The sequence below is a fragment of the Thunnus maccoyii genome, chromosome 2 (genome assembly GCF_910596095.1).
Source record: "Thunnus maccoyii chromosome 2, fThuMac1.1, whole genome shotgun sequence".
NCBI lineage: Eukaryota > Metazoa > Chordata > Actinopteri > Scombriformes > Scombridae > Thunnus > Thunnus maccoyii.
In genome coordinates, this window is record NC_056534.1 from 26,597,165 (window position 1) to 26,623,785 (window position 26,621).

Below are 26,621 nucleotides of genomic sequence, written 5' to 3' on the forward strand. Positions count from 1 at the left end.
AGACTCTCTGACTGTGAAAAACAAGATTATCTGGTCTGATGAAACCAAGATTGAACTATTTGGCCTCAGTTCTAAGCATCATGTCTGGAGGGAACCGGGCTGCACTCATCACCTGCCCAATACCATCACCTAATCCCAACTGTGAAGCCTGGTGGTGGCAGCCTCATGCTGTGGGGGTGTTTTTCAGCGGCAGGGACTGGGAGACTGGTTAGGGTTGAGGGAAAACTGAACAGAGCAAAGTACAGTGATATCCTTAATGAAAACCTGGTCCAGAGTGCTCAGGACCTCAGACTGGGCTGAAGGTTCACCATCCAACAGGACAATGACCCTAAGCACACAGCCAAGACAATGCAGAAGTGGCTTAGAGACAACTCTGTAAATGTCCTTGACCAGCTCAGCCAGAGCCCTGACTTTAAACTAATTGAACATCTCTGGAGAGACCTGAAAATGGCTGTCCACCAACAATTCCCATCCAACCTCACAGAGCTTGAGAGGATCTGCAGAGAAGAATGCCAGAAAATGCCCATATCCAAGTGTGGAAAGCTTGTTGCATCATACCCAAGAAGATTTGAGGCTGCCAAAGGTGCTTTAATTAAGTAGTGAGCAAAGTGTCTGGGTACTTATGTCAATGTGATATTTCAGTTTTTCCTTTTTTAAATAAATTTTCAAAAAGTTCTAAGGTCCCAGGGGGATTTTAGCATAAGGCTGCAACATAACAAAATGTGAAAAAAGTAAAGTTCTGAATATTTTGTGAATGCTCTATAAGTATGACCAGGCTAGTTTGGAAGAGTTTCATGGTGAGCTTTAAACTTATTTAAACCTGATTAATGTCCTGAAAATGAACCTGGCTTTAGTGATATTCTTGATGAAACACCCCTTAGTAGTTTTACTAACGGTACATGTGCACACAGAGTATGGAGCTACAATGTCGTTATTATACACTATACATGTTGTGTTATATGTTTATGATAAATGAGTCAACTGAATCTCAAAATGAGTACTTGAATGCAACACCACGTCTACCCAATAGCAGTGACTCGCCAAAACGGTCGCACGAGGTGGTTGGGTTGGAGGAAGCTCTTTAAATCTGCAGTGGTCCCACGTGCGTAACCCCTCCTCTGGTTATCAAAAACCAAGTCGTCACACCTCGTTTGACATTGTCCGTCACAGTTGGACGGAGCACTGTCAACATCATTTGTGAAGAGCGCCTAAGTTTGCACAATTATGGACGGCTCCAGTAAAACCCCAATTAAATCTAGTGAAGTAGTGAAGGAGGATTTAAAAGCAAGTGAAGCCTCTGTTCATGGCTCCGGTGAAGCCCCGGGCTCGTGCCTAAAACGCGTGAGAGACTTTATCCCGTTGGACTACCGCAATGAGCTGGTACAACTTTTCAAACTAGCGGGACCAGTGGTAAGACTGACGCACCAGAGCCCCTCCAAGTTTGCTCTGTGTATTATTTATGTACAATATGCGTTTGTATGTATACATGCATGTGTGTATATAGCGTAGTCCTCTTGTGTTTATGTATATGGACAGTGGTTAGGTCGTGTACTCAAATATTTGGACCGTAATGAAACAGTTACTGATTTTTGAGTGCTAACTTTTAAATTTAATGTTGTTTAAATGTGTTCACATCCATATTTTTAATGAACAATGCAGGAGCCAAAGACTTACATACATAACCTCTCAATATCTGAACAGCACAGGAGAAACAACAAGAGGTTGCAGTACACATAGGGGAGACAAGGGAGAGTTGTAACATGAGATGGTTGTAACACCTTGAATTCCTACAATCAGAAACAAGCCACAGTGATTAAACTCACTCTGCTCATGCTCAGTTAGATTGTCTTCTTGCTAACAAAAAGGAGCCACATTTGAAACTCCCAGAGAAAGTTACCAGCTGCCAGTTACCAGTGTTTTTTTTTTTTGTTTTGTTTTGGGTTTTTTTGAGGTATAAATTTAACTTTTCTATCAGATGTAGTTTTTTGGATACTGTCATAAAATCAAATGTCTAGGAATTCATACAAGTAGGCCTATGATTAGAAACACTGTTTTGTAAGCTAAAAATAGAAATGGCTACCATGCGTTAAACTAGCAGTCAAGCTAGTTCACATGAGGTTAAAACATGGCTGGTGATACTGAGAACGCCTTGTTACAACCATCCCTGAACCAAGTTTAATTTATATTTTAAAAATCTTAAGGCCTACATAAACTAGCTAGCTAGCTAGTTAGATAGATAGATAGATAGATAGATAGATAGATAGGTAGAAAATTAAATGTAAAATGTCATAAAATTACATGCTAAGTTAATGATAATCAGTTGCAAGCTAATAGTCAGTGGAAACACATGTGATAGCTTACAGCATGCTAAATATCAGAAAGAGGAAGACAGACAGGGGAGTCCCACTTCCTTTGCTGGAGAGGGCTTCAGATGGCATAAAACAGGGCAAATCAGTCAGGACAGTGGCCAAATCAAACGCCATTTGCCATGTGACCCTGTACTGACTGTTGTCCTCAAACTAATCCATTTTGATTTCATGTTTAAACTTTTTTGAGGATGTGTGTTCTACCTGTTAAATAATTTTCTTGCCTTATAATTTGATGGCTTCCCCTCTTTGTTGTCATGTCGTGTGAAAAAAGGTATTCATTACTTAAAAAAAAGAAATGAATAGTCACAATAACATGAATGTTAAAGAAATCATCTTTTTCTTTTTGAGTGTTTGATTAATTATGTATATTTTTGACATGTTACAACTGTCCCTGTACACTGGGACAATTGTAACAGTGGAGTGACTGTATTTAAATCAATTTTCAACCTGTACATATTTCATGAAACCACATTGCAGTTTATAATATAGCGAATGGACTGTTCTAGTTCCAATGGTTTTTGATTTATTGGGAAAATTGCAAAAAGTGTTACAACTGTCCCTGGTCTCCCCTACTGTTCCCTTATTATCAGGGCAGGATTTATCCTATAGGGGTCTCTTTGTGGGTACAATTGAGCTGATGCTCTTTATTAACATCCTTGTTTGTCCCGCTCTCTGTGCATAGTGTATGTATTATTAGTTTGTGATAACCTCATGAAGCACAGATTTATTGAGGACTTTGTGCCATAGAAGTACAACATTAAAGGGGACCTATTATGATTTTCCTTATTTTCAGTCATATATATAATGTTACAATGCCGGATGTTCATATTAAATGTGGCCAAAGTGTCAAATAATAAGGTAAGCATATGTAGAAGTAATCCCTGTTAACAAAAAGCACCAGCTTCAGACTGTTCTGAACGCTCAGTTTCCAACAGTTTTTTTTACTTTCAGCCCAAGCTGACATTGGCTCATGACGGATTCCTTTATATGGTCATCTGCTCCACACACAGGTTACAACTGTAGAAGACTAAAGAAAGCAGAAAATATTAAATATTCACATTTAAGAAGATGGAGCCTGATAATTTTGGCATTTTTTTCTTAAAAAATGACTCAAAACGATTATCAAAATAGTGACTGATGAACTTCAGTTCTGTCGATTGACCAATAGATTAATCATTGTAGCTCTATAGGTATACCTTGTACAGAGTGTTAACCTGTTTCATTCCTTGGACTAAGTCACCTTTGCATTATCACACTTTCATTTCAACATCATTGGTTTTGCTTTGACTTATGATGATACTTTTATAGATAATGACATTGTTGCATAACCACCTTTAATCAATTGACTATCTAATTTCTGTTCTGAGTTTGGAATTTGTGTTGCTTTTTTTACATATCTCATAAATATATTTAAAATCATGTTTTTGTCCTTTTCTGAAATCACTTGTGTTTCATTTCTGAGATTTCCTATGTTTTTCTTTGTTATTTTTGCATTAGTATCATGCATTTGTATGAGCAGAAAAAACAACAGAGGGTATTGTGTTTGTTTTTGTACTCCAGGTCATTTCCCAGCTGATGGTCTTCATGATCAGTTTCGTCAGCACGGTGTTTTGTGGTCACCTAGGGAAAACAGAACTTGCAGGAGTATCATTATCAATTGCGGTGAGGAGGCTGGCTCAAGTCCAGTCTGTGTTTGTATTGCATATCCAAGTCTGTCTGTACAGGCGATTGAATCATCTATCTGTTAATGTTTAAGGTTTTCCCTGAATTATGTCTTTTTTTAAATTGCAGGTGGTTAACGTCACTGGTATTTCCATTGGCACTGGTTTATCATTAACTTGTGATACCCTCATATCTCAGGTAATATCCTCAACAAAGGTTTCTATTTCACTTTATTTATCTAACCAAGACAAACACAACCACTACCACTGGGTTCCCAGGTTGTCCTGGGGTCCCCTTACAAACAACTCAACAATGAACTTTTGTATCAAGTTAGTTTTCTTTGATCAGTCAAACCCTTGTGTATTGGTGTGATTTGGTGTTTTCTGACTCTGCTTATTTGAGTATCTGTCTACCTGTTTCATGTAGACGTATGGGAGCGGTAACTTGAAGCGTGTTGGTGTGATTCTTCAGAGGGGGATTCTGATTCTGCTGCTGGCCTGTTTCCCCTGCTGGGCTATCCTCATCAACACTGAACCTCTCCTACTTGCTGTCAAACAGAGCCCAGAGGTCGCCAGGTCAGTCATTATTAATCCCCAAAAGCTGCTTCTCAATCCGTGACACTTTCAAACATATAGTCTTATCTATCTGACAATCTGTTTATATTTGTACTAATTTAGAAATTGAGTGAGGTAGGGCTGTTAATTTGTACAAATTAGTTAAGTAATCTGAGGGCACCTCTACATTAAATGTGCATTAATTCATATTTTAGCCACTTGGGGGCAGCAGGAACAAGCTGTAAACACAACAAGCTGTAAACACAACTATGAGAGTGATAAAAAATGAACCAAAACATTACATCTGCAGGCTATAAAATCAAAACAATGAGCTAAAAGATGCTAAAGCACTCCAGACTGTAAAGTTGAGGAGCACTGCCAAATTGTGCGGTAATTCTCAGTGGGTTCATCACTCCCAGAGACAAATTTCACATGCATGTAGTCATTTGATCCATTGTTCTTATAGAATTATTGATTATACCAGCCTGAAAACACAACTTCTAGACAGCTGCAAACAGTTTGGGTACATGTCTTTACTGACCAGACCGGCCACAATGACCTGCAGCTTCACCTCCTACTGCTTTTTTACAATAACATTATTTAAATGAATTAATTTGAGGGGATGAGTGATTGATTTAAGGGAGCTAATTACCAATTTATGCACACAGATTATCAAAATTTTTGTCTTTGATACCTGCAGGAACTCATACTTATGCAGCTGTATTAGAAAGAAGCTACTGTTCACAGACAATGGGAACAATTGATGAAAAATGTAATTGGCACATCAGTTAAGGAAATCCACAGTTCCTATAGATTGGGTTGTTTACTGTTAATCAGCTGTGTCTTCTAAGACATAATTTAGATCCAGTTCTAAGCCTTCAAGGATGGCACTGTTCGTCAGCACCTGGATAGCAGTTGCCATGAACTTTGGTAAAGACACTTACTGGTACCAGAACTAGATGATATATCCTAATGACTCATAACCTCATATGTTATATACACTGTATATATATGTACAGTAATATGTTTCAATACCACAGTTCCACATGTATATTCGTCTGTTGTTTTTTTTTGTTTTTTTGCCATGAAGTCTGTCCCAGCTGTATGTGAAGATCTTCATGCCTGCTCTGCCGGTGAGTTTGCATTCCGGACAGTGTGTGTGAGAAGAGACCAGTAAAATAGACTCTACGTATTTACTTTATGCTCGATCATAACTCTCAAATAGTCTCAAATTTGCTCTTTACCTTCATGTCAAACTCACACCCCTGCAATTTTATGCTTTCCTTATTCAGGCTTCTTTTATGTACCAGCTGCAAGGGAGGTATCTTCAAAATCAGGTACAGTTTTATGACACAAAGCCACTAATGAATTTAATAATGGCTGATGCTTAGTTATTACAATCAACATTAAGACCAGGTTGTGTTGTTTTTTTGCAGGGAATTATATGGCCTCAGGTAATAACTGGAGCCATTGGAAATATCCTCAATGCAGTCATCAACTACGTCTTCCTCTATCATCTGGATTTGGGGGTTGCGTGAGTTTTCTTACATCATTATCATGTTAGAGTTTAGTAATTATTAGCAGATTATAATCATAATATTTGTGATGGATTACAATGTGCAGAGGTTTCTCTTTATCTCATCACTCTGCATTTTTAGTCAGTAACATCTTTTTTATGAGTTCAAATAACCATCTGGACACAAAATGTACAGTGTGTGAAGTCTAGTTTTAAAACCATGAGCACCTGTCAGAAAAATGTGAATGTCTGTCCACAAACAACTGCTTTCTGTAGTTTCTATTTCTCTGCTCTCTAAAACCTGCTGTTTTGTTTCTATATTTCTTGAAGTGGATCTGCAGCAGCCAATGCTATCTCACAGTATATGCTGGCCGTGGTGCTCTACGTTTACATCTGCTGGAGGGGTCTGCACAAGGCCACATGGGGAGGTCAGTTGTCTTTTCATCTTTATCCGCAACATGGAATTGATTAAAATGTTGTTTTTTTTCCTCTCTTTATGGGGTTGACTGCATTCATTTACTTATTCAGTCCAGTCATTGCATCTCTTTCATCAGTCAAGTTTGTGGTCTTTCATTGTCGACATTCCAGTATGTAAAGTTTGACAAAATTAGTTAAACTCTAACTGTGTAATGTGATGTAGAGGAGAGGTTACAGTGGTGACGCAGCTGGTACGAGTTAGGATTCACTTAAAAGTTTCATAATTTTTCTGAAGACTGTTGTGTAAGACTAGCAATAATTTACTAGCAGTACAGTTATTCTGTTTTTTTCTGACTTTAGATAAAAGTTTGCATGATTAGTCATGTACTGAGTGAGCACTTTCAATCTGGGCTTATTTTATGCTCATTTTATGATTTCTAAAACACACCAACTACATTTGAATACTTTCAAATCATGAACTTGAATGGATAGATTTTGTCAAGTACAAATCCATCCATTCTTACCTTTATTGTGATTTTACTCAGTGAGCATAACCAAATGCTACAGGATTAAATGACAATGTACTTTACACACTTGCTTGACGTACAGACCTCCTACCCACAGGTTGGTCACTGGACTGTCTGCAGGAGTGGGGATCCTTTGTCCAGCTGGCCATCCCAAGTATGCTCATGCTTTGTCTGGAGTGGTGGATGTTTGAGGTGGGAGGTTTCCTGGCTGGTGTAATCAGTGAGGCAGAACTGGGAGCTCAGTCAGTAGTATATGAGCTGGCGGTGGTAGCCTACATGGTGACTCCTCTAAATTGTTTTTTGTTTCATTAATTACAAATGAATCATAAAGTCTGACCCTCTACTATTACTAGTACCTCTATATTACTCCAATGAAAAATTAATTAAGGAAAAGTAGCTGATATACACTTTTGGGAAGTACGGCTACTTTATCTTAATTTTCCTCCACAGTTCCCACTTGGATTCTCTGCTGCTGCCAGTGTACGGGTTGGGAATGCCCTTGGTGCAGGAAACATTGAGCAGGCCAAGCTGTCTTGCAAAGTTCCCATCATCTGTGCATGTAAGAGCCACCGCGTACACTACATGTTGCCAGCATTACATTTACAGAAAGGCATGAATGTAATGAGAAGGCCTTTCCATGAGTGGTTTCATTAAAAATATATTTGACACTTAGGTTATATGTGTCTCATCAACACAAACTTGTCAAGTACATTAAAACATATAAAGTATATAGTAATATGTGATAAATGTCTGCCAATCTAAAAATGTAGTGTTAATGAAGTATAATAATTGTGGTAGTAATTTAAAAAAGATTAAAAAGTGATCCCAACCAATCGATGGTGTGACCAGGCAGTTGCTTGCCGTTTTCCAGGAGTAAATGTCACCTCCAGATGGCAGCTCTGTGCCAGTGATAGTCTGGACTGTTCTCAAAACCTCATGAACACATTTTGTTTGAATTACTGTAATGTTTTGTCTCAGTTATGAAGATTTTCCTCCACTGAATGTTCATTTTAAAGACTATGATTTTCCTGTAATTCAAAGCATGGCCTGATGAAGGAGATGGATTTAATTTTTGATACAATACAAGAAGTCAAGAGAAAATTCTAACCAGAAATTGCTGCATTGATAATCACACTTTATATTTAAAATGTTTGTTGAAGGATGTTGAAGCTAAAACATCCACAGTTTTGATGTAGTGTATAAACCACATTTTGAGCTATTTCTCATGATTGAAACTTCAACTGCACTTGAAATCACTCATTCCCTGGTGATTTTAATATGTAACCTGTTCAAAACCATATTTTCACACAGTGTTCATCTTTATTATTTAACTTTTTTTTTCTTTCTTTCTTTTTCTTTCTTTGCAGTCATAATTGCATGTTTTGTTGGAGCTAGTCTCGGCATCTCCAGAAATGTCATTGGATACATTTTCACCTCAGAGGAGTGAGTAAAGACACAATAACCTTCACTTTCCTGCACTGACAGAAATGAAAACATCTTCTATGTATCTTTAGTTAAGTCAATATTGAACTCCTTATCAGTCTGCCAAACTGTTGCCAATTGCCCATTTCGTTCCATTTCACCTACAGCGATTAACTTTAACAGATTATATGTGATGAGCACGCATTTTTTCTGCAGTTTTAAGTGAGACATAATATTCCTAGGCCATGATGGTGGTTGGTAAAAACTTTCAGGAAACAGAAACTTTAATCTCTTTTAAGTAAGGTGATTTGTAACATAGAGGTTATCATGTTATAATGTCATGTCTTATTACAGGTTACTTCATTACGGGATATGGTGGGAGGGTGCTGTTCCCATGCAGTGTTATTATCTATAAGTTGGCTTGAGATATTTTTAGATGCAGTCACCTCACTTAAGTACTCACAGTTCCTCCTGTCCGTCTCCTTGCCAGAACATATTTTAGTTTCCACTGAGAATCTCTATCTGTATGTTTTTTAGAGACATTTTACAGAGGGTTGCTGCCGTCATGATAATATTTGGTTTCATGCATCTTGCTGATGCTGTCGCGGTGAGAAACAATTTCAACAAAAATTTCACACCAGAAATCAGCATTTTAGGCGCAGAAAGTGATTTGAATAAATTGGTGTTTGATGACTGCAGGCTGTGGCTGGAGGTGTTCTTAGAGGAGCAGGAAAACAGTTGATTGGTGCTCTATGTAATCTGGTGGGATACTACTTCATTGGCTTCCCTATTGGTGTGTCTCTGATGTTCGCAGCAAACATGGGCATTGTCGGTAAGAACCAACTATTGATATATTATAATATACATTAATACAATTTGTCTTGTCTCCTGCTTGTCAAGTAACATTCAGTAAAGCCATTAAAACTCTTCTCTGATCTCTTCAAAAGGACTTTGGACAGGACTTACCATTTGTGTGTTAATGCAGTCAATATTCTTTGTCGCATTTGTGTACAAACTTGATTGGAAAAAGGCTGCTGAAGAGGTGCGTACCTACATCTCTTGAACACTCAGAATTCAACTTTGTAAATGGAATTTACTTTGTGAGATGGAATTGAAGTTAAAACATCACTTTAACACAACTTTTCTAACTGTCTCTGATCAGGCTCTCGTGAGAGCAGGAGTCCAGATTAAAGAAGAAAAAGAGATTATCGGGATGGGAAACAAAGGTATGCACTGGCACGCTGACTGAAACATATCTTGTGTGACAGTTTGGTGTTAATACTAAAGTTTCTTTCTTAAACCTTTAGACTCCAATCACAACCAGGCCCAGGTCAGCGCTACTGCCTCCAGTTGTGAGAGTGCTGAGGAAGACCACACATACCAGGAGGCGGATGGTGCATGCCAGAGTAGAACTGCTACTGCTACAGTAGGAGATGTTCTCTCAGTAACACAGCTTGTTTTGCGGCGTGGTCTGACATTGCTGCTCATGGTCGTCATCCTCGTGGCTGGAATCTTCGCCAATACCTTCCTCACCAGGCTGCTGATGGTTTAGTGCTGCCAGTCAACCTGAAGGCTGTCAGGTTTGATAGCATAAAGCTCTGCTAAGCAATATTTATATATAACACTAAATCACCCTGTAGTGTGAAAGGGTTACTGTGCTGTTGATCCCACTGAGGATCAACACCTCAGTCTGCAATTTTGCACAGCTTTTAGCCCACAGCCCTCTCATATAACTGGGCAGCCATTGTAGGACAGCAACCTGAATTAAGAGTCAAACATCTTGCAAACCAAAGAGACACAGATGTTTTTTGAGGAGTTTTCGGACCAAACCAGGAGCTACATGCAAGTGATTGACCTTGGAGTGCTGGACTGATCAACAGGTAGTAAGATAGAGAGCTTTAATGGGATGCTCATGTCATTCTGTTTCTGTCAAATGTTTGTGTAATATCGGGCAGGTGTTAATAATCATAACAAATTTGATGTATGTCTTTATGTCAATGCTTTTTACTGTGATTTTGTGTTGGAGTCAACGTGTAACCCCTAGAAGTTGAAACCGCTTAATGCAACTTTAACCCTTTCATGCATGAATTATGATAATCTCAGTCAGGATTTTTTTCCTAAGTGTTTTTATTCCTCTTTAGGCATGAAAAAAAATATTTGAATTTCATTTTTTTTTAAACATGCATTTTTCAAGGAGTTTTTCACATGTTCACTCAGGTGGACAGCATGTGTTTGAGTTTTCAACTGAAGGAATATGTATTTAACAAACCAATGAATACAATTATATATTATTTGAAAACTATAAAATAATATATATTTTCAAAGCTGTTAAACTATTGTTTTAACATATTTTAACATATTCTAATACTGTTCAGTGCAATGCAAAAACATTGAACTTTGTTCCTGACTGCTCAGCCTCTCCCTTCTGTCTTACTGTTTATTAGCACATGAACTACAGATGACTTGAAATGCAGAAGATCCTTCTTTTCTAATCCAGACATTCTTTTGAGGTGCCAGGCATTCCCTCAGCATCCTCAGCTCCCTCAGCATCCTTATCCTCCTTAGCATCCTCAGGATCCTCAACCCCCTCTGCATCCTCAACCCCCCCAGCATCCTCAGCATCCTCAGCTCCCTCAGTATCCTTAGCCCCCTAAAACTACAAGTTACATTCTAATAACACAAATCAATTGATTCACAGCCAAAAAAGTTACTGCAGATGAAGTGTTTTCAAGAACAACAAAGTTGCAGTAATAGTATAATTGTAGTTGAAATATAGCCAGTGATGCATGATGTCCAACTTAGTGGACAGATGATTAATCATCATTTTCTCCCAACATAAAATTAATACTTGGAAAGTTTAACAATTGTATTACTCTTTAGTTGTTACTTGATATTACAAATTTTTATTTACCTGCAAGGGTCTACTACCATAGAAGGATTGGGAAGATATTCCTGAGCTGCTGAGCATTTCCGGCCGGCTGGCAGTCATCTTGATTTTGAGTGTCTGTGTTTCACTTACAAAGGCTGGCCAATGAATGGCAGTGTATGAGAAGACACACTAGAGTCCACTGTGGTGGCTGATGTGCAACTATACCATCAAAACCCATGCATATATAAGAAAATGGCTTTTGAATAGCTGTCCACTGTAGTGACCACTATGCATGAAAGGGTTAATGAACAATCTGTTCAGGCATGCAGTGTTTGCTTTAATTTTCAAACATGCCTGAACCAGGTGAGAGTAAGGCGCTGTATGATATCATGTGTGAAGGTAGTTCAGCTCAGGTCGGGTTAGAAAGAAAGATGTTTTGATTTTAGAGGAATTTTTGAGATGTTTACATTCTGTACCTTGGGTTCAAGCAAATATAAAGTGCAGTAAGTGTGTTTTCTAAAGAATATTTGGAAGGTCATATGAGATCATATGATGCCTTGTTTTGTCATCTAAGGCTTTTCTTTGTAAGACCAAAACATAAAACTCTAATATTTTTTATTCAGGTTCCTTGTAAGTGTTAGTCTTTGATTCTTGGTCAACACTTGTGAATATTGTTGTGTTTATACAATATATACCTGTAGTATAGATGTAGATGTTTTCCTCAGAAAGTCTGTGGTATTTAGTATGTAAATGAGTTGCCTTTAGTACTCTCTAAACTACTCCTTCTTTTTGATGCCATTTGTGACAAATGAGTGTTTTACTTACAAATACCAAAGAAAATAATCAAAGTGAAAATCAGCAAAGCCAAAGAAGTTGTGTGAGCAACAGGGTGAGAGTATTTTCTCTAATGAGTCATATTCTTACCATTGTCATTTTCTCAATATGAATAAATAAGTGATTGACATAACAGTGCTGTATTGTATTTGTATATAAAACAGTACCTCATACCATACCTCACACTGAAAGCTCTGTTTCACAGTACACAAGATACTCCATGATGGTTTGGAACATGTCCTTTTACCAATAATACAGGGATGGGAAGAGTTCTTAATGTCCCGGTAAAATTAAAATAGCATTAATTGACTTCAATATTGATCATGTAGAAGTAAGTAGTTGTTAACATTTTCAATATGAATCCACCAAATCTATTAATCCTCATACAAATAAGTGATGCACTCTGAGGTAGCAACCATGTGTTGCTAAGATACTGTAGGAAGATGCTGTTAACATGCAACAATATTTCAGACAACAAAACTCTTAAACATTTAAAATGTTATTAATCTCATCAGAGGGAAATATTGATCACTTACTTGCTCAGGGACCTTTAAGGCTAGAGTAATCTCCACATGAGGAAAATAAAGAAACCATGCAAGTTTAGGTGAGCACCACATATCAAGCTTTTGTCTAGTAGTATTTTGTTTGTAAGAAATTAATTGTACAAGTTGTTAAAAACATTAATGTGCATCCATGTACAAAGTGTGTTTTTAGGTGTGTCTACAGCACCAATACCCTGCCACAGGACACACTGGGAACCAAATGGTTCACAAGGCAAAATGAGGTAGCCACCACTGAGAACACTGATGTCCGTGTTTTTTGGGGGTGGGGAATTTAGTGTTTTTTGCAACGTGGCAGGAGTTTATGATTAAAAAAATGGAAAATGTAACTGAACAATTAACTGACTACAAAACAACTGAGTAATTTTGGAGAGTTTCTTTTTGGTGTCTTGGTTGTTGGGGTACGGAAGAGGATTAGGGCCACGTGAAAGAGGCCCTAGTTGTTTGTTTTTTCAATAAAATATTGGCTACACCTTTCAGCAGTTAATCAAGATAGGTCAGTTCCCTTTTGTTTCCTAAGAGCCCTCAAGTCTGACACCCTAGGGGAGGATACATTTACCATTGAAGACCACTAGAAGCTGAGTGTCCCGGCTTGGTCATGCAGTGATTTGATTAAAGTAAATAAATAAAGTAATGCACCAAGCAAAGCTGGTGTAATAAACATGCATGTATAGTTATTTTATCCACATTTGCAATGGCTTTCTCCACCAAACAATTGATCATTTTAAAGTAATAAAATGTTGTCAGTCTCCTACTAATATGACCAGCTGACACTGGGCTCGTGAGGAGAGACGCCCACGCGCAGCTGGGTCTGATGCGGAACTTATAACGGTTTCTTGATAAAAACCATACACTATAAAACCAGAACTTGTGGTTATTCCTTGTGAGAATGTTAACATGAGAACATGTTAAAACTACCAGAAGAATAGCAGACAAAAGTGGAAGTAAGGTGAGTCAAAGTGATGTAACTGGACTTACCTGACTGAATTTAAGAGAGAGCTCCTCGACGGTACGACGCTGAAGTTAGCTTCCGATTCAAGGTTAAGGGGAAAGTTAAGGGAAACATGAATAATGATGTTTAGTGGCTGATTCTCCGTTTCTTCACCACTTGCACTTGTGAAAAGTGTTAGACGTCGTAGCAAAAAGCCTTAACGCTGTTTTAAAATGTATTTTTTTTTCTGTTTTTATAAGTAAAAGAATGGTTTTATAAATCTGAAAGTGGGTTTGAAGTGTCATGGCTTTTTGCTACGATGTCTAACACTTTTTCACAAGTGTAAGTGGTGAAAAAACAGTGAATCAGCTGCTAGATATCATGGTAATGTTTCCCTTAACTTTTCCCTCAACCAATCTGAAGCTAACTTCAGCGTCGTCTCATTGCTTTAAAGTTGCATTTTATTAGCCTGATGTACACACTGCTATTTAGCTAGCTATTGTGGACCTGCATAACAGCTAAGTTAACTTCACGTCATATTTCACACTTAAAAACGGCGGTAGGTCATTGTTTCCAATTAAATATATATGCTCACTGGACATATAATCGTACATTAGGCGTTACTTTAATGTCTGACATTAATAACACAAACACAATGACAGCATCACTGCTGACTATAGTTAATGCAGATTAATTTGACATTAGAAACTCATTAATTTAGCTATCATTGAACAACATAAAGTTTAGGCCTTAAAAGGTGAGGGCTTTTTCAAGGGTTGAAAAAGTAATATTTTACATGAAGTTGCTAGTATTTTACAGTATCATGTGTGACTTTTAATGAAAGTCAATGTAGTTCAGTCTAGTTTGTGCTTTAGTGGTTCTTTTGGTGACCCGTGGTGGCGGTTTGACTTTGTGGGGTTTTAGCTTTACCCAGCATGTAGAGCAATTAAACAATTATTTTCATTATTTACTAATCTTATGATTATTATCTCTTTTAACACATGTATTGATTGGTCTATTAAACATAAGAAAATATTGAAAAATCCAAACCCAAACCCCAAAGATGTATAACTCTTTCAGGTGGTGATGATTTAGTGTTGTGAGACCAGGTTCTACTGGCCCTGTTCACTGCCCCTGATTCACCTGTTGTATAAAAGATACAGCTTTTCCACTGCATGCAGGCTCTATGTCAACATACTGTGTCATTGTCTTTTCGTCTGTGACCCATTAGCATTCAACTTCACTAATACAAATGTTTTCAAACTGTTATCTCTATGCCCTCTGAATATATAGATTTAGTAAAATTTAGTAGAGTAACAGCAAAATCAGGAGTGCTTAACAGGGTCTGGACAAAAAGTAATTAAAAAAAGTTTGAGCAGAAACATAAATATAGAGAATAGAAATATTTCTGTAAATAAAAAGCAGTTGTCATTAAAACATATGATATTATTTAAAGTATGAGTGATTGTGGTGAGATTCCTGGTATGCGTGTAGTGTAGTGTAGTAATAACCAGTTGGTTTTGGACAAGTGAACTTTGCCTCATCCTTGACAACCTTGGCAGGTCAAATTAAACTTTCAGAATATACCAGCAACATTGGCACCTCAGGTGAACTCAAGAGTGCTTACATCATGGTTTTCAAGTGCATTTCTATGTTTGTGACCTTTGCTCTTGCAGTATTTGTATTTGTTATTCATTCAGCCCATCTGCCTAGCGTTGCGCTCCATAGTAGTTGGACGCCATGGCTTTGAACATCCCTGGTGTGGTTGCGGTGGTGCTGTTCTACACCCTTATTCTGGCAACAGGGGTGTTTGCCGCCCGAAAGTCCAGGAAGGCTGAGAGGAAGAGCCATGGAAACAGGACCGAAGTGGTGCTCCTCGGAGACAGAAATATCAACTTGGTGGTTGGGATTTTCACCATGACTGGTAAGTTTTTCAGTTTGGCTCAGAAACTCATCTTAGCCCAGCTGATAATAGGTTATATGATCATAAACAGTCTAGTAGTTATATCAGCTGTTGGTATTATACTGTAGTTATTTTGTTTGTTTGTTTTTTATCTGAAGATCAATTTAATCATCTCATTATTACAGGGTATCAAAGTTGTTTTCTTGTGCTAAAAGGTTAATTATCTTGAGAAAAGTCACAACAGGAAAACAAAAGTAAATTTTCTCAAAATAACAACATACTTATATTTTATGTAGATAGTGAGATAATTAGATCATGTCAGCATGCACAGATTTCTCGGCTCATATTAGCTGACTTGATGTCAATCCAGGATCATTTGAGTGCATGCTAAAACAGGCAGAAATTGTATCATGTATTTCTATTGGAGATAATATCCAAAGCAGTCTTCCTCATTTAAGAAGAAGATTATCCTGGCTGCATCTTTATAGATGATTGCAATTCAGTAATGGATATCCTTTTGATATTGTTTATTTCCTCGGGACCAAATGATGTACTGGATGAGAGGGCAGATCAGTTGGATTACATGTTACTAAAGACATGGGCTCTTATTTCGTGATTGAAGGAACAGATGCACCGTGGCTGTGGCTGTTTTCATTGCTGGTGGCTGTGCGGTTTGTATGAAATCAATCTATGGTTGCTTGCGACAGTTGCACAGGCTTTATGGACAGAATGCACATGTTGTTGATGGTTCACTGTGGTAACCTTGGTTCAGTTTTGCATATGCAGTACCAGGCTGCTGCAAAATAACAAGTTTTCAAGGCCAAATTTGGTTACATCATCGCTTTCATTCCAGCTTGTCTGGAAAAGTACTGTAACACATGTTGCATTTTTACTGCCATGGGTAGACCAACTTAAATACCAACGTCATGTGGTAGAGCAAAATCCTGACATTTCATTGACAGTATCAAAATTGTATTGGTTGAATGTAATAACGACTAAGAAAAACATCTTCAACATCACAGGAACTGTCTAGTTTAAGCCAGTAGCCTGTTTCATTCCCATTGCTGGTGGAAGTGACTCTTACTGATTCATTGCCAACTTGTTGTCTTGTTGCATGTAAACATAACAAACAAAGGAGGATCATTGAAGTGCATTCATCTGAAACTGTGAAAAACAAACAGAATATGCACAATAGCCCCTTCCAATGTATGAATGAAGATTTTGCCCTTACATTGATCTTGCAGTTTTATGCAGTTAATTAATTTGTATAGGCATATTTATTGATGAGTATTGGAATATCTGTAGGAATATAGGTTTCAAAGGAACATGAAATTTCACATGACTTTGTGTGTGTGTGTGTGTGTGTGTGTGTGTGTGTGTGTGTGTGTGTGTGTATCATTGTTCTGCAGCTACATGGGTTGGAGGTGGTTTTATCCTAGGTGTGGCTGAGGCAGTGTCCTCTCCTAAAATGGGTTTAATATGGGCTCTTATGCCCATACAGTACTCAGTGTCCTTCATCATAGGTAAGACAAGTCATACACACAAAAGACAGCAGGCCTAAGTATAGAGAAATTTAGACATTCAATAACACATACATTTCAAATGTTTTTTATAGCAGACACAACTCGATGGCTTTTATTTTCATGTTAATATGAGGTTATGCCAGATCACATTTATGCAACAAAATGTTCTGACTTCAACAATTTTTTGTATGAATTTTTTAACCCAGCTTGTCACAGTTTTTCAGCTCTTCTGATACACTCACACACAGACATACACATGTCTCAGTGTGGCTCATTTGGTCTTCATTTTCTTAATGTCATTTACGTTTTATCTCTTAGGGCAATCCAGATTGTTTTATTAAACAGCTACAGTTAAATGTAGAACACTGTAAACATTGAGGAATTTGTTTTGGTGAACTTGGTGTACTGGATATCAGTAACTTACAGTCCACTGTGCCCATAACGTCAAACAACTCAAGGACATGGTGTAGACTATAGAACACAAAGTACAGCTTTTAATACATTATCCATAAACGTCCCATTTTCCACAACTTTGCATAACATATTTGTTAATTTCTCATCCACTGCACAAGGTGGTCTTTTCTTCGCTAAGCCAATGAGGGACAAGAAATATATCACCATGATGGACCCATTCCAGGTTAAGTATGGCAAAGTACTGAGTGGTGCTCTGGTACTGCCTGCTCTGCTGGTGGATGTGCTGTGGGTGTCCTGCACTCTGCTTGGCTTGGGTAAACATACATGCTTGCCAAATAAAAACACAATTTCCTTCAGCAGATTCAATTAAAGCATTTAAATGAGTTTGTTGGTTTGTCTAACAGGAGCAACGATGAGTGTGATATTGGACTTGCCTTACTCCTATTCTGCTTGGATCTCGTCAGCTGTAGCCATCATCTACACTTTGTTAGGAGGCCTTTATTCAGTGGCCTACACTGACATCATCCAGCTCTCTCTAGTATTCCTCAGTCTGGTAAATGACTATACCTTCTACTGCAACATGTGCTTATTATAAAGACATACCATATCTGTAGATGTGTATATTGACATCTAGTGTAAAGCTCCACCACCCAGCATGTATTATATCTTAATAGTAGTTCTACAGAAAGGGCATGAGAATTTTTAATTTCAAGTAATGGGATCACATCTCACAATGTCTCAAACGCTGTTTTTGAGGTATGTTGTTTCTTAAGTACTAGGAGCAGTTTTTGCTCACAGGGTTAGAGAGAGTGCAGTCACTAATAAATAAGCTTGTTTCTTCATTTGTTGTAGTTCAGTGACTGTTGAGTGGTGTGAAGGTCACAACAGTGGTTTGGACACAAAGTCCAAATTTTCCAAAACAAAATGTGGTTCTCAAGCAGTGTTGATTCTCTCAATTCTGAAGAGAAAAAACAGTCAAGGACTGGTAAAATTTCACAAGCTGATACTGAAGCTGCTGAATGGCATCGAGATAAACTTGATGATGTCAGGAGTTTGATATATTAGTAATATTACTGAAAGCACACATTCGAAGCAACCAAAACAATTACTGCAGTCCTAGGACATCCTTGTGACCTGGTGGTCTAAGGCACATATCATGTAGTTGCAACGTACCTGGTTCGATTCCAACAGGGAGCCTGTGATGCATGTTAGTCCCTCTTGATTTCTTTCCATGTTACCTGTCTGTTTCTACTGTTGACTGTTGAAAAAAAATCTTAAAAAAGTCACCACAACCCAGTTAATCATGTCAGCAGTTGGCAGGTAAACTGCACATCACCTCGGGGGAACTTGGTCCTCAGAAAACTTCTCAAGAGAGAGCAAATCTTTTAAATTCACCCCTTTTGAACTTTTCATTGGAAAGGGGAAAAAACACAAAAAACGGGACTGTTCTGGATCACGACCTATGACAAACAGCAATTTTGAGTTTGATGTGAAAATACAATAGATTTAACATGAGGTGATGTTTATATTTTACCATCTGACAAACCGACTTCTTGTGCTAAGGCCTTCAGTCTGATGATCTCATTATCTGTTTGCAGTGGTTGTGTATCCCCTTCCTTCTGCTCAACCCCAGTTCTACAAACATTGCCCAGACTGCTTTTAACCATACATTCCAAGAACCCTGGGTTGGCACTCTGGAGCGGGACAACATCTGGAAGTGGATTGATGACTTTTTAATGCTGGTGAGTTTAATATTCCTCAGCAGATTTCATTCACATACAAGATAATCTCATAGACATGTTATATTTTTCCCAGTTACATCCATAAGCTCAGACTGACCAACACTGCACTTGCAGTGTTGCATTACATGCATTTTTTAGAAACCCTATTCCCCAGCTAGCTTCTTTGGCCATTTAAACAAAAAAAACTTGTTTCTAATCATCTATGTACGTACGTGCAGGACATCATTACACAGAGCCAGTGCATTGTTGTATTCGAACTAATGAAATACAAAGTCAACAGCTGACTATTTTTGAAGTTCAGAAACATTTCAAATGCTCCAAAAGTAAATAAATTGAGAATCAGCATCTTTTATCACTACAGTTAAAATGTGTGCATGTACTATAAATGTACTCATTAACATATGCTTTGACTTTTGTGAGGCAAGACGTACCACTGACTTCAAACAAAAAAAAAGGAAAGGGATGCTATTAATATCTAGGCAATAGATGCAAAGGAATTTGAATTCCGTCAGTTAAAATTGTTTCAGCTCACTGGGACTCATGTCCAACCACTAAAGTACATGCTGTAGCAGTGGTAATTCTAATAGCTGAACATGGGCAGGTGCAGAAAGTGAGACAGTCTTATTTAATTGGCAAGCTTGCAGTTGGCAGCATGAAGACAGTCCAAACAGACAAACGGAAAGATCAAAAGCAGACAAGCGGTCATGCAGGCAGATGTAGGCAGACAGAACTGGACTGAGACTAGAAACCTTGGTGGACATTGATGATCTGGCAGATTTAGCTGGCTAAAATACTATACTGTATGGTGGGGGCTGATTAGGAAGTAGGGGAATTTCAGCAGTCTTGGCTGATGAGAAGAACTGGTGACTGGAGAATGACGAGAGGACAGGTCAGCAGTTGAATTATGTTGCCTCTTACTTACATTGCGGGTACACTATACACAGTAAATGAACTAATTAAGTATTGGTGAACATGTAACTTGTTTTGGTCTGTTGGTGGACAAGAGACTGAGGGCCCTATTTTCATGGCAGCACAACAACCAGTGCAAGTAGCGATATCCCAGTTTGCAGATACAGGTGGGAGGTTGCGCAAAGCAAAAGTTGATATTTTGATACTCTGGTACTGTGGCACAATAGATGTCCCTGAACCACGTCTGTTTTTGGCACATCAATCTGCTGACAGTTTGATCATTATATTTAGAAGGAGGTAGGGAGGGGTTTTATTTTGTGTGGTGTGTTACAACAAAATGTTCTAAATAAATAACAATGTTTAAATTGAGAATTTTGGACTTATCATCCGGTTTATTGTTACCTTATTAAGTTTATACAGTTAGGCGAACCCAGGAGGACACTTGGTTACAATACCATTACACTATTCTATGCCTCTTAAAGAAAACTGAGACTATACATGCCCCCAGACACACCTGGCAGAGATATGAAATCTACTGAATGCACTCTTCTAGTTAATCCTGTACATCATAGCCTCCGTTACAACTTTTTTAAAGCAAAAGTAACGTTTCACATTTTATTCTTGAAATTAATTATGGTGCAAAGACTGTTGTGTAACATCAATTACTAAATGAATAATTAGAGTAGAATTGAAGATGAAGATGATGAAGTGGTTGAAATAGCAGTAGATTGATGCGATCATATAAACGGCTTCACCACATTTTTAAATAATTTATTTCTACTGTCAATGTACAAACTCTAACCCCCTCTATCTGCCTGTCTGAACTGATGTTGTCATGCTTCATTATGATTGGCTCAGCTGTTTCATAGCTTGGAGAGAGAGTGTATTTATTAATCACCACACCTGCTGAACACTTTTCCACTTCACCCAGCCCTTTTGCTCCGTGCTGCTGCGCATGCAGGAACCAAAATAGTGCACTTGGAGACACCCACATAATCCCTGAGCCCAAGAACTAACACTGTGCACTTGTTGTTGTGCTTGTGTGGTTAAAATAGGCCCTAAATACACAGAAACACAGTAAACAGACATTAGCTGTCTGTGAACACCATCAAAACAGGCTAAAGTCAGTAGACAAAGATGTTTCAGAAACAAAGACAAAGAAGTTTCAGTCATTTTTTAATACACTAAAATGTTTTGTTTGACACAGTTAGACACACAAGGTGTGTCCAAACATTTGACTGGCACTGTATATAGCATTTTAAAAAACTGTTGTAAGGTAAAGGTCAACAGAGTGGTTCAGTGGTTAGAGGATCTGTGGTCTGAATGTCAGCCCTAAGTTTCTCTGTTCCCCTGTGGTTAATCTACTTTATCTGTTTCAAAGACAGTAGGGTGAACTGGAGAGTTTTGATGTCCAGTGTGGGACCTTTCTAGAGTGTTGTCCTGCCTTTTGCCCTTAAATAGGATAAAGTGTACTGAGAACAAATATTTCAGTTTGTATGATCTTGTTTCTCCCTGATCTTATTCACAGAAAATGTCTTTCAGTCTGACCGAGAAGTATCTGTATATTCTCATCTTTTCTTGTCATCATTATGCATCTTCCTCCTCCCCTTCTGCTCTTTTTTCTAGGGTCTCGGTAGTGTTTCATTTCAGACCTTCCACCAGAGGACGCTGTCTGCCTCCTCATCAGTAACAGCTCAGTTGACCTGCTTTGCTGCTGCAATTGTCATTGCCATACTGGGAATTCCCCCTGTCTTGGTTGGAGCTGTTGCCGCTTCCACAGGTGGGAATTATGTTATAGGTGACAGATCTTTAATAAAGATCATGGATGGGAGCAATTGGTGTTCTTTGGCCTAATTGTCAGCTGTTTTGCAATATGTCAGAGAAACTGCTCTTCTTGGCTAGTTGCCTTCCTAAGCCTACATGTGCCCTCTGTACATTACCAAGAGTTAATGTGACAAAGGCTTATTTTAAGCAGTGCGGAAGGTAAGACATTTCATCCCCTTGGGGCTTCCCCTAGCAATACAAACACAGATTCATGTTGCTGTGTTGGTGCCAAACTCTCATTTGACAAGATAGCACTCATTTCTGGCCTTTCTGTTTTGCTGATTTACTATAGAATACTCAGTGCTTATTTCTTGACAACTCTGTGATAAACAGAGTTCCTTGTCACACCAGTAATCAGCCCTGCTAATAACACTCACATTTTAATACTTTTGTACTTGATACTTCCTAAATAGTCATCTATTACAGATTATGCTTTAAGGAAAAATAGATAATATTGTTTGTTGAATGGTTAACAAACAACAGTTATTCAGTTCAGTGTTGCTCACCATAACACACTATGTTTATCTAACAAATGTGCTGAATGCATTTGCTTCCTCATAAAGCATTTGCAAATGTTTCTTAAAAGTTTTAAACCTGCATTGTGTACATCCATGTTCACTAGCTTGCAGGGTTCTTTTTCCCTGCCTTTGGTGGCCCAATGCTATGAATCTTGGCACATATCTGCCACATGTAGATTATTGGAATAGTGTGAAACCATTGGCAGGGCTGTGTATCATGTCAGCCAAGGAAAACAGGGACCCACTCATAAAAAAAACTGCTCCATAGCTGTGCTAAAGGTCAAAAACTCCACAATCAATCAAATGTCTATTTCTGACATGAAGGGAGTTGCTCAGTGATGAACCTGCAGAGAGTTATCCCCTCAGCTCCATGGTGCTTTTTAATTTCGTTCACTCCCACTCTCCAACAGGCACCTGTTTACAGTGAAAAATATATTAACCTATAGCATAATCTTTGAATAAAAGGAAAGTACTTGAAAGTCTGTACAGTGTTTTTTCTTTTCCATTGATAATGGAGGGTTATGACAAATACCTGTCTGGTAAGGATTAGCCTATTTGCTGAAGTGCAGTGGTGATGAATGTACTGTTGATCAGATCAGTGCTTCAAACAGGTAAATAAATGGGGATGATTCTGGGACTACAGAATGTATGTAGTATTTATCATAAAACTATCTGATCACTCATCCTTCTTCACTGAAGAATAGAGCCCAGGTTTCTGTATGAGTGCTGTGCTAACCTGTTATTTCTCTTGTCCAGACTGGAACCTGACTCTCTATGGTTCTCCAGCTCCATATATGCGTGGTGAACAGAGTTTGGTCCTGCCCCTGACCCTACAATACCTCACTCCGTCTTACATCTCAATCATTGGAATCGGAGCTGTGGCCGCTGCAGTCATGTCATCCATTGACTCTGCCCTGTTGTCTGCAACCTCTGTTTTCTCTTCAAACATCTACAAAAACATCCTGCGTAAACAGGTAAGGAGTACAAGATGTTCATGATGGGGGCTCATGGGCCAATTTAGTGGTTTCCCTGTCAATTTCCATTTGGTATTAAAGAAAAAAACTAAAGAAAACAGATCTTTTTAAAAAAGCATAGGTAAATTAATGAATAATAAAGTGTCTCCATTTGTATGGCTCCATGTCCCTAGGCATCAGACTATGAAATGCAATGGGTGATTCGAGTCACAGTGGTGGTGGTGGGTCTGGTTGGGACATCCATAACATTCTACACCAACAGCACCCTGGTCCTCTGGATTCTTGGAGCAGATGTTTCCTACACTCTTATATTCCCCCATTTGGTCTCTTTGCTCTTCTTTAAAGTGACAAATGGCTATGGTGCCACAGTGGGTTACATCACAGGGCTGACTGTAAGGATTTTGTTGGGAGAAAATGCTGTAGGTCTCCCTGTTGTTCTTCATCTTCCTGGTTGCACACTGGAAGATGGCATCTATATCCAAAAATCCCCTGTCAGGACAGTCTCCATGTTCTGCACTTTGGTAACCATCTTAGTTTTTTCCTTTCTGGCTTTGTTCATGTTCAACCATGGCCTGTTGCCTGAGAGCTGGGACCTTTTCAAAGTGAAACGTAATGTTACTGTATCACCAGTGGATGTCACACAGAACCTCAACGAGGAAGCTGAAAGTGAGACAGAATGTGATGAAAACAGACACGGAGTTGCATTACAGCCAATGTTGCAGAATGGATTGTAACCCTTTGTTTTTCCTTTTGTTGCTAGCCTACATTTTATATGATCTTAATAATTGTGTATAGAAATTGCGAGTTATAGTTGTCTTATTCTGACCTGCTAACAAACTGCTAATAGTTGCTAATGAGGTATTTCACATTCTTAACCTTTTCTTTCACTGCATATGTATATTGTACATATTTGTTTGATTCTTTAAGACAAGTTATATGAAAAAGTCATTGCGTGGTGAAAAGGGGATATATGTTGTGTGTGTGCCTCTGTCTGTTGTGTAGCTAGGAGAATGGCTTTGAGCTTAAAACGATCCTAATAAACAAATACATTCATCTCAAAAAACAGTAGAAATCAAAACAAAGATATCATACTTTTAAAAAGTTAATGAGTGAGCAACATATGGTATGACTAACATAGCAATTCAAGCTCCAAACCACAACAACATATACAAAGAATATAACATGCACATGGCTGCTCTGTGTGTAGTTGCTCTTGCTAATACTGGCTGTCTGGTCTGTGCCTTCAAACTGCTATATTCCAATACAAGGGAAAGCCACAACTAACCAAACTACAGTATAATTAAAGAAAAACTTAAAGCTGCAGCCACAAAATCAAAATGTATGTCTGCACATGAATTATCTATTTAATGTTTTTTATTATCTAGTTGTGGCCTCTATGTATTTCACCTGGACAATGCAATGTATAATTACATTACATCCAATGCATGGATGTAATGTAATTATACCAATATATTATACAGCTACCCATCAATACATATACTTTGTATACTACATTATACTTTTATTGTACTATTATTAGGATTATACTAGTATCAAAATGTATGCAGCTTATTTTTATGTATTTTTAACTTTTTCCTGTATTGTGTTACTTGTTAATTGTACTACCCTGCGTCCCTCTGCAAATTGCCCCTCGTGTACAATACCTGGCTTACATTATACTTGGAGTGTAGACAGTGTTGTGTTAAAATTAACTGTGTGAAATCACAATTTCCAAATTGCCAATTGGGTGTACCACAAAGCTCAATATTGGGTCCTTTGCTCTTCTGCTTATGTGGGTGTCACATTTATGCAAATAACACAATCATTTATGTAACAGCAGAAACTCCTCAGCAGGTTGCAGAACTCTTAATAGGCACCTAGTCTGTGTCTCCCAGTAGCTGCTTTGTAACGTTCTCAATGTGCTTTTCATTTAAGAGAAAAGTGTTGGATAGATTTATGGTCAATATTCGCCCAAAGAAAATTGAGGAAGTACCTTGGTGTCATTTGGGACTTTCAACTTAAATTTGATGCATATATTAGGAAATTGTCCAAGACTATCTAAACCAATTTAAACTTTTTGTTTTATAAGACCATGTATCTCCCTCAAAACACCTCAAATGTATATATATATGCATGCCATGATTTTAATCACATATATCCTACTGTGTGATTATCTGGTGCCAGGCCTCCCAACCAGTAATCAAGCCTAATGTCACTTTACAAACAAACCGTTAAGATGATGGATTAGAGACCAATGAAAGGACACCATTGGCTAATTATTCAAAAATATAATTTGATGGCCAAGAGAAAACCTGTAAAAAAAGTAGAGTGGGTTGTCCACTAATTGGAAGATTGGCAGTTCGATTCTTGGCTTCTCCAGTTCGCATGTCAGAGTGCCCTCGGGCAAGATTCTGAACCCCCTATTGCTCCTAATGGCTGTGCCATCAGCGTATGAATGTGTGTGTGAATGAGTGAATGTGGCTTGCAGTGTAAAAGCGCTCTGAGCTGTTGGAAGACTAGAAAGGCACAGTCCATTTACCATTTACCATTCATAAAAACAGTAATTGAAGTTTTCTTGCCCCAGATATAATAAGAATATAAGGTTTTCACTACACAAGTGACACAAAGGCTTAAACAACAACAAAAACGTGAACACTGAAATAAATAAAATTGAATTCACTTGTCACATCTATACATTGTTCCATACTGTATGTTATTACTCTCATAGATATGCTGTCACATCTACAGTGTATTCAAATGTATACACAGTCATGTACAATAAACACACAGACACATGCACATACACATGTACACATTTTTGTGTGGCTGTTTTAAACCTACTGTAGATTTAAGAGCCTTACCAGGGACAGGGGCTTCAAATTAGCTTTAGCTAGATGCCCACAAGCATTACATCTATTGTATTGCTTATCCTTATGTAACAATGTATGTATGATCTAAATAAATAAGTCTAATTCCCCCAAGTTACACCTTCACAAATTTTGTACTTGCTTTTATTGTTAAGTTTAATTTGTGCTGTTTTTAGCTGTAGTTTAGTAAGTAATAAATGTGCATAGAATAAAGCTGGATTTGACCTGTGTTTGTATTAGGAAATTTTGGTTGTTGACCTTTTAAATCTATGCTACTCTCTTCTAC

The 26,621-nt window shown here is 38.1% G+C and overlaps 2 protein-coding genes across 9 annotated transcripts; both read left to right on the forward strand.

Annotated features, from left to right (window-relative positions):
- Positions 1-1,068: 1,068 nt before the first annotated feature.
- LOC121908823 (multidrug and toxin extrusion protein 1-like) lies at positions 1,069-12,303 on the forward strand. The gene is made up of 16 exons (XM_042429137.1): positions 1,069-1,410; positions 3,930-4,031; positions 4,161-4,229; positions 4,458-4,606; positions 5,676-5,718; positions 5,878-5,922; positions 6,022-6,119; positions 6,432-6,529; positions 7,143-7,324; positions 7,496-7,604; positions 8,413-8,488; positions 9,005-9,074; positions 9,167-9,299; positions 9,415-9,509; positions 9,630-9,693; positions 9,775-12,303. Exons 1-16 carry the CDS (start codon positions 1,225-1,227, stop codon positions 10,017-10,019), a joined length of 1,764 nt encoding a protein of 587 aa, XP_042285071.1. The 5' UTR covers positions 1,069-1,224; the 3' UTR covers positions 10,020-12,303.
- Positions 12,304-13,517: 1,214 nt separating this feature from the next.
- Positions 13,518-26,263, forward strand: LOC121913972 (high-affinity choline transporter 1-like). 8 transcript variants are annotated; one of them, XM_042436863.1, is made up of 9 exons: positions 13,518-13,679; positions 15,338-15,585; positions 16,974-17,087; positions 17,660-17,815; positions 17,906-18,054; positions 19,100-19,243; positions 21,779-21,932; positions 23,251-23,468; positions 23,642-26,263. In XM_042436863.1, exons 2-9 carry the CDS (start codon positions 15,402-15,404, stop codon positions 24,200-24,202), a joined length of 1,680 nt encoding a protein of 559 aa, XP_042292797.1. In that variant the 5' UTR covers positions 13,518-13,679; positions 15,338-15,401; the 3' UTR covers positions 24,203-26,263. The 8 variants fall into 8 exon arrangements, with proteins under 8 accessions (XP_042292797.1, XP_042292806.1, XP_042292830.1 ...); XM_042436872.1 differs by having other exon boundaries at positions 15,362-15,585; XM_042436896.1 differs by having other exon boundaries at positions 15,466-15,585.
- Positions 26,264-26,621: the final 358 nt, after the last annotated feature.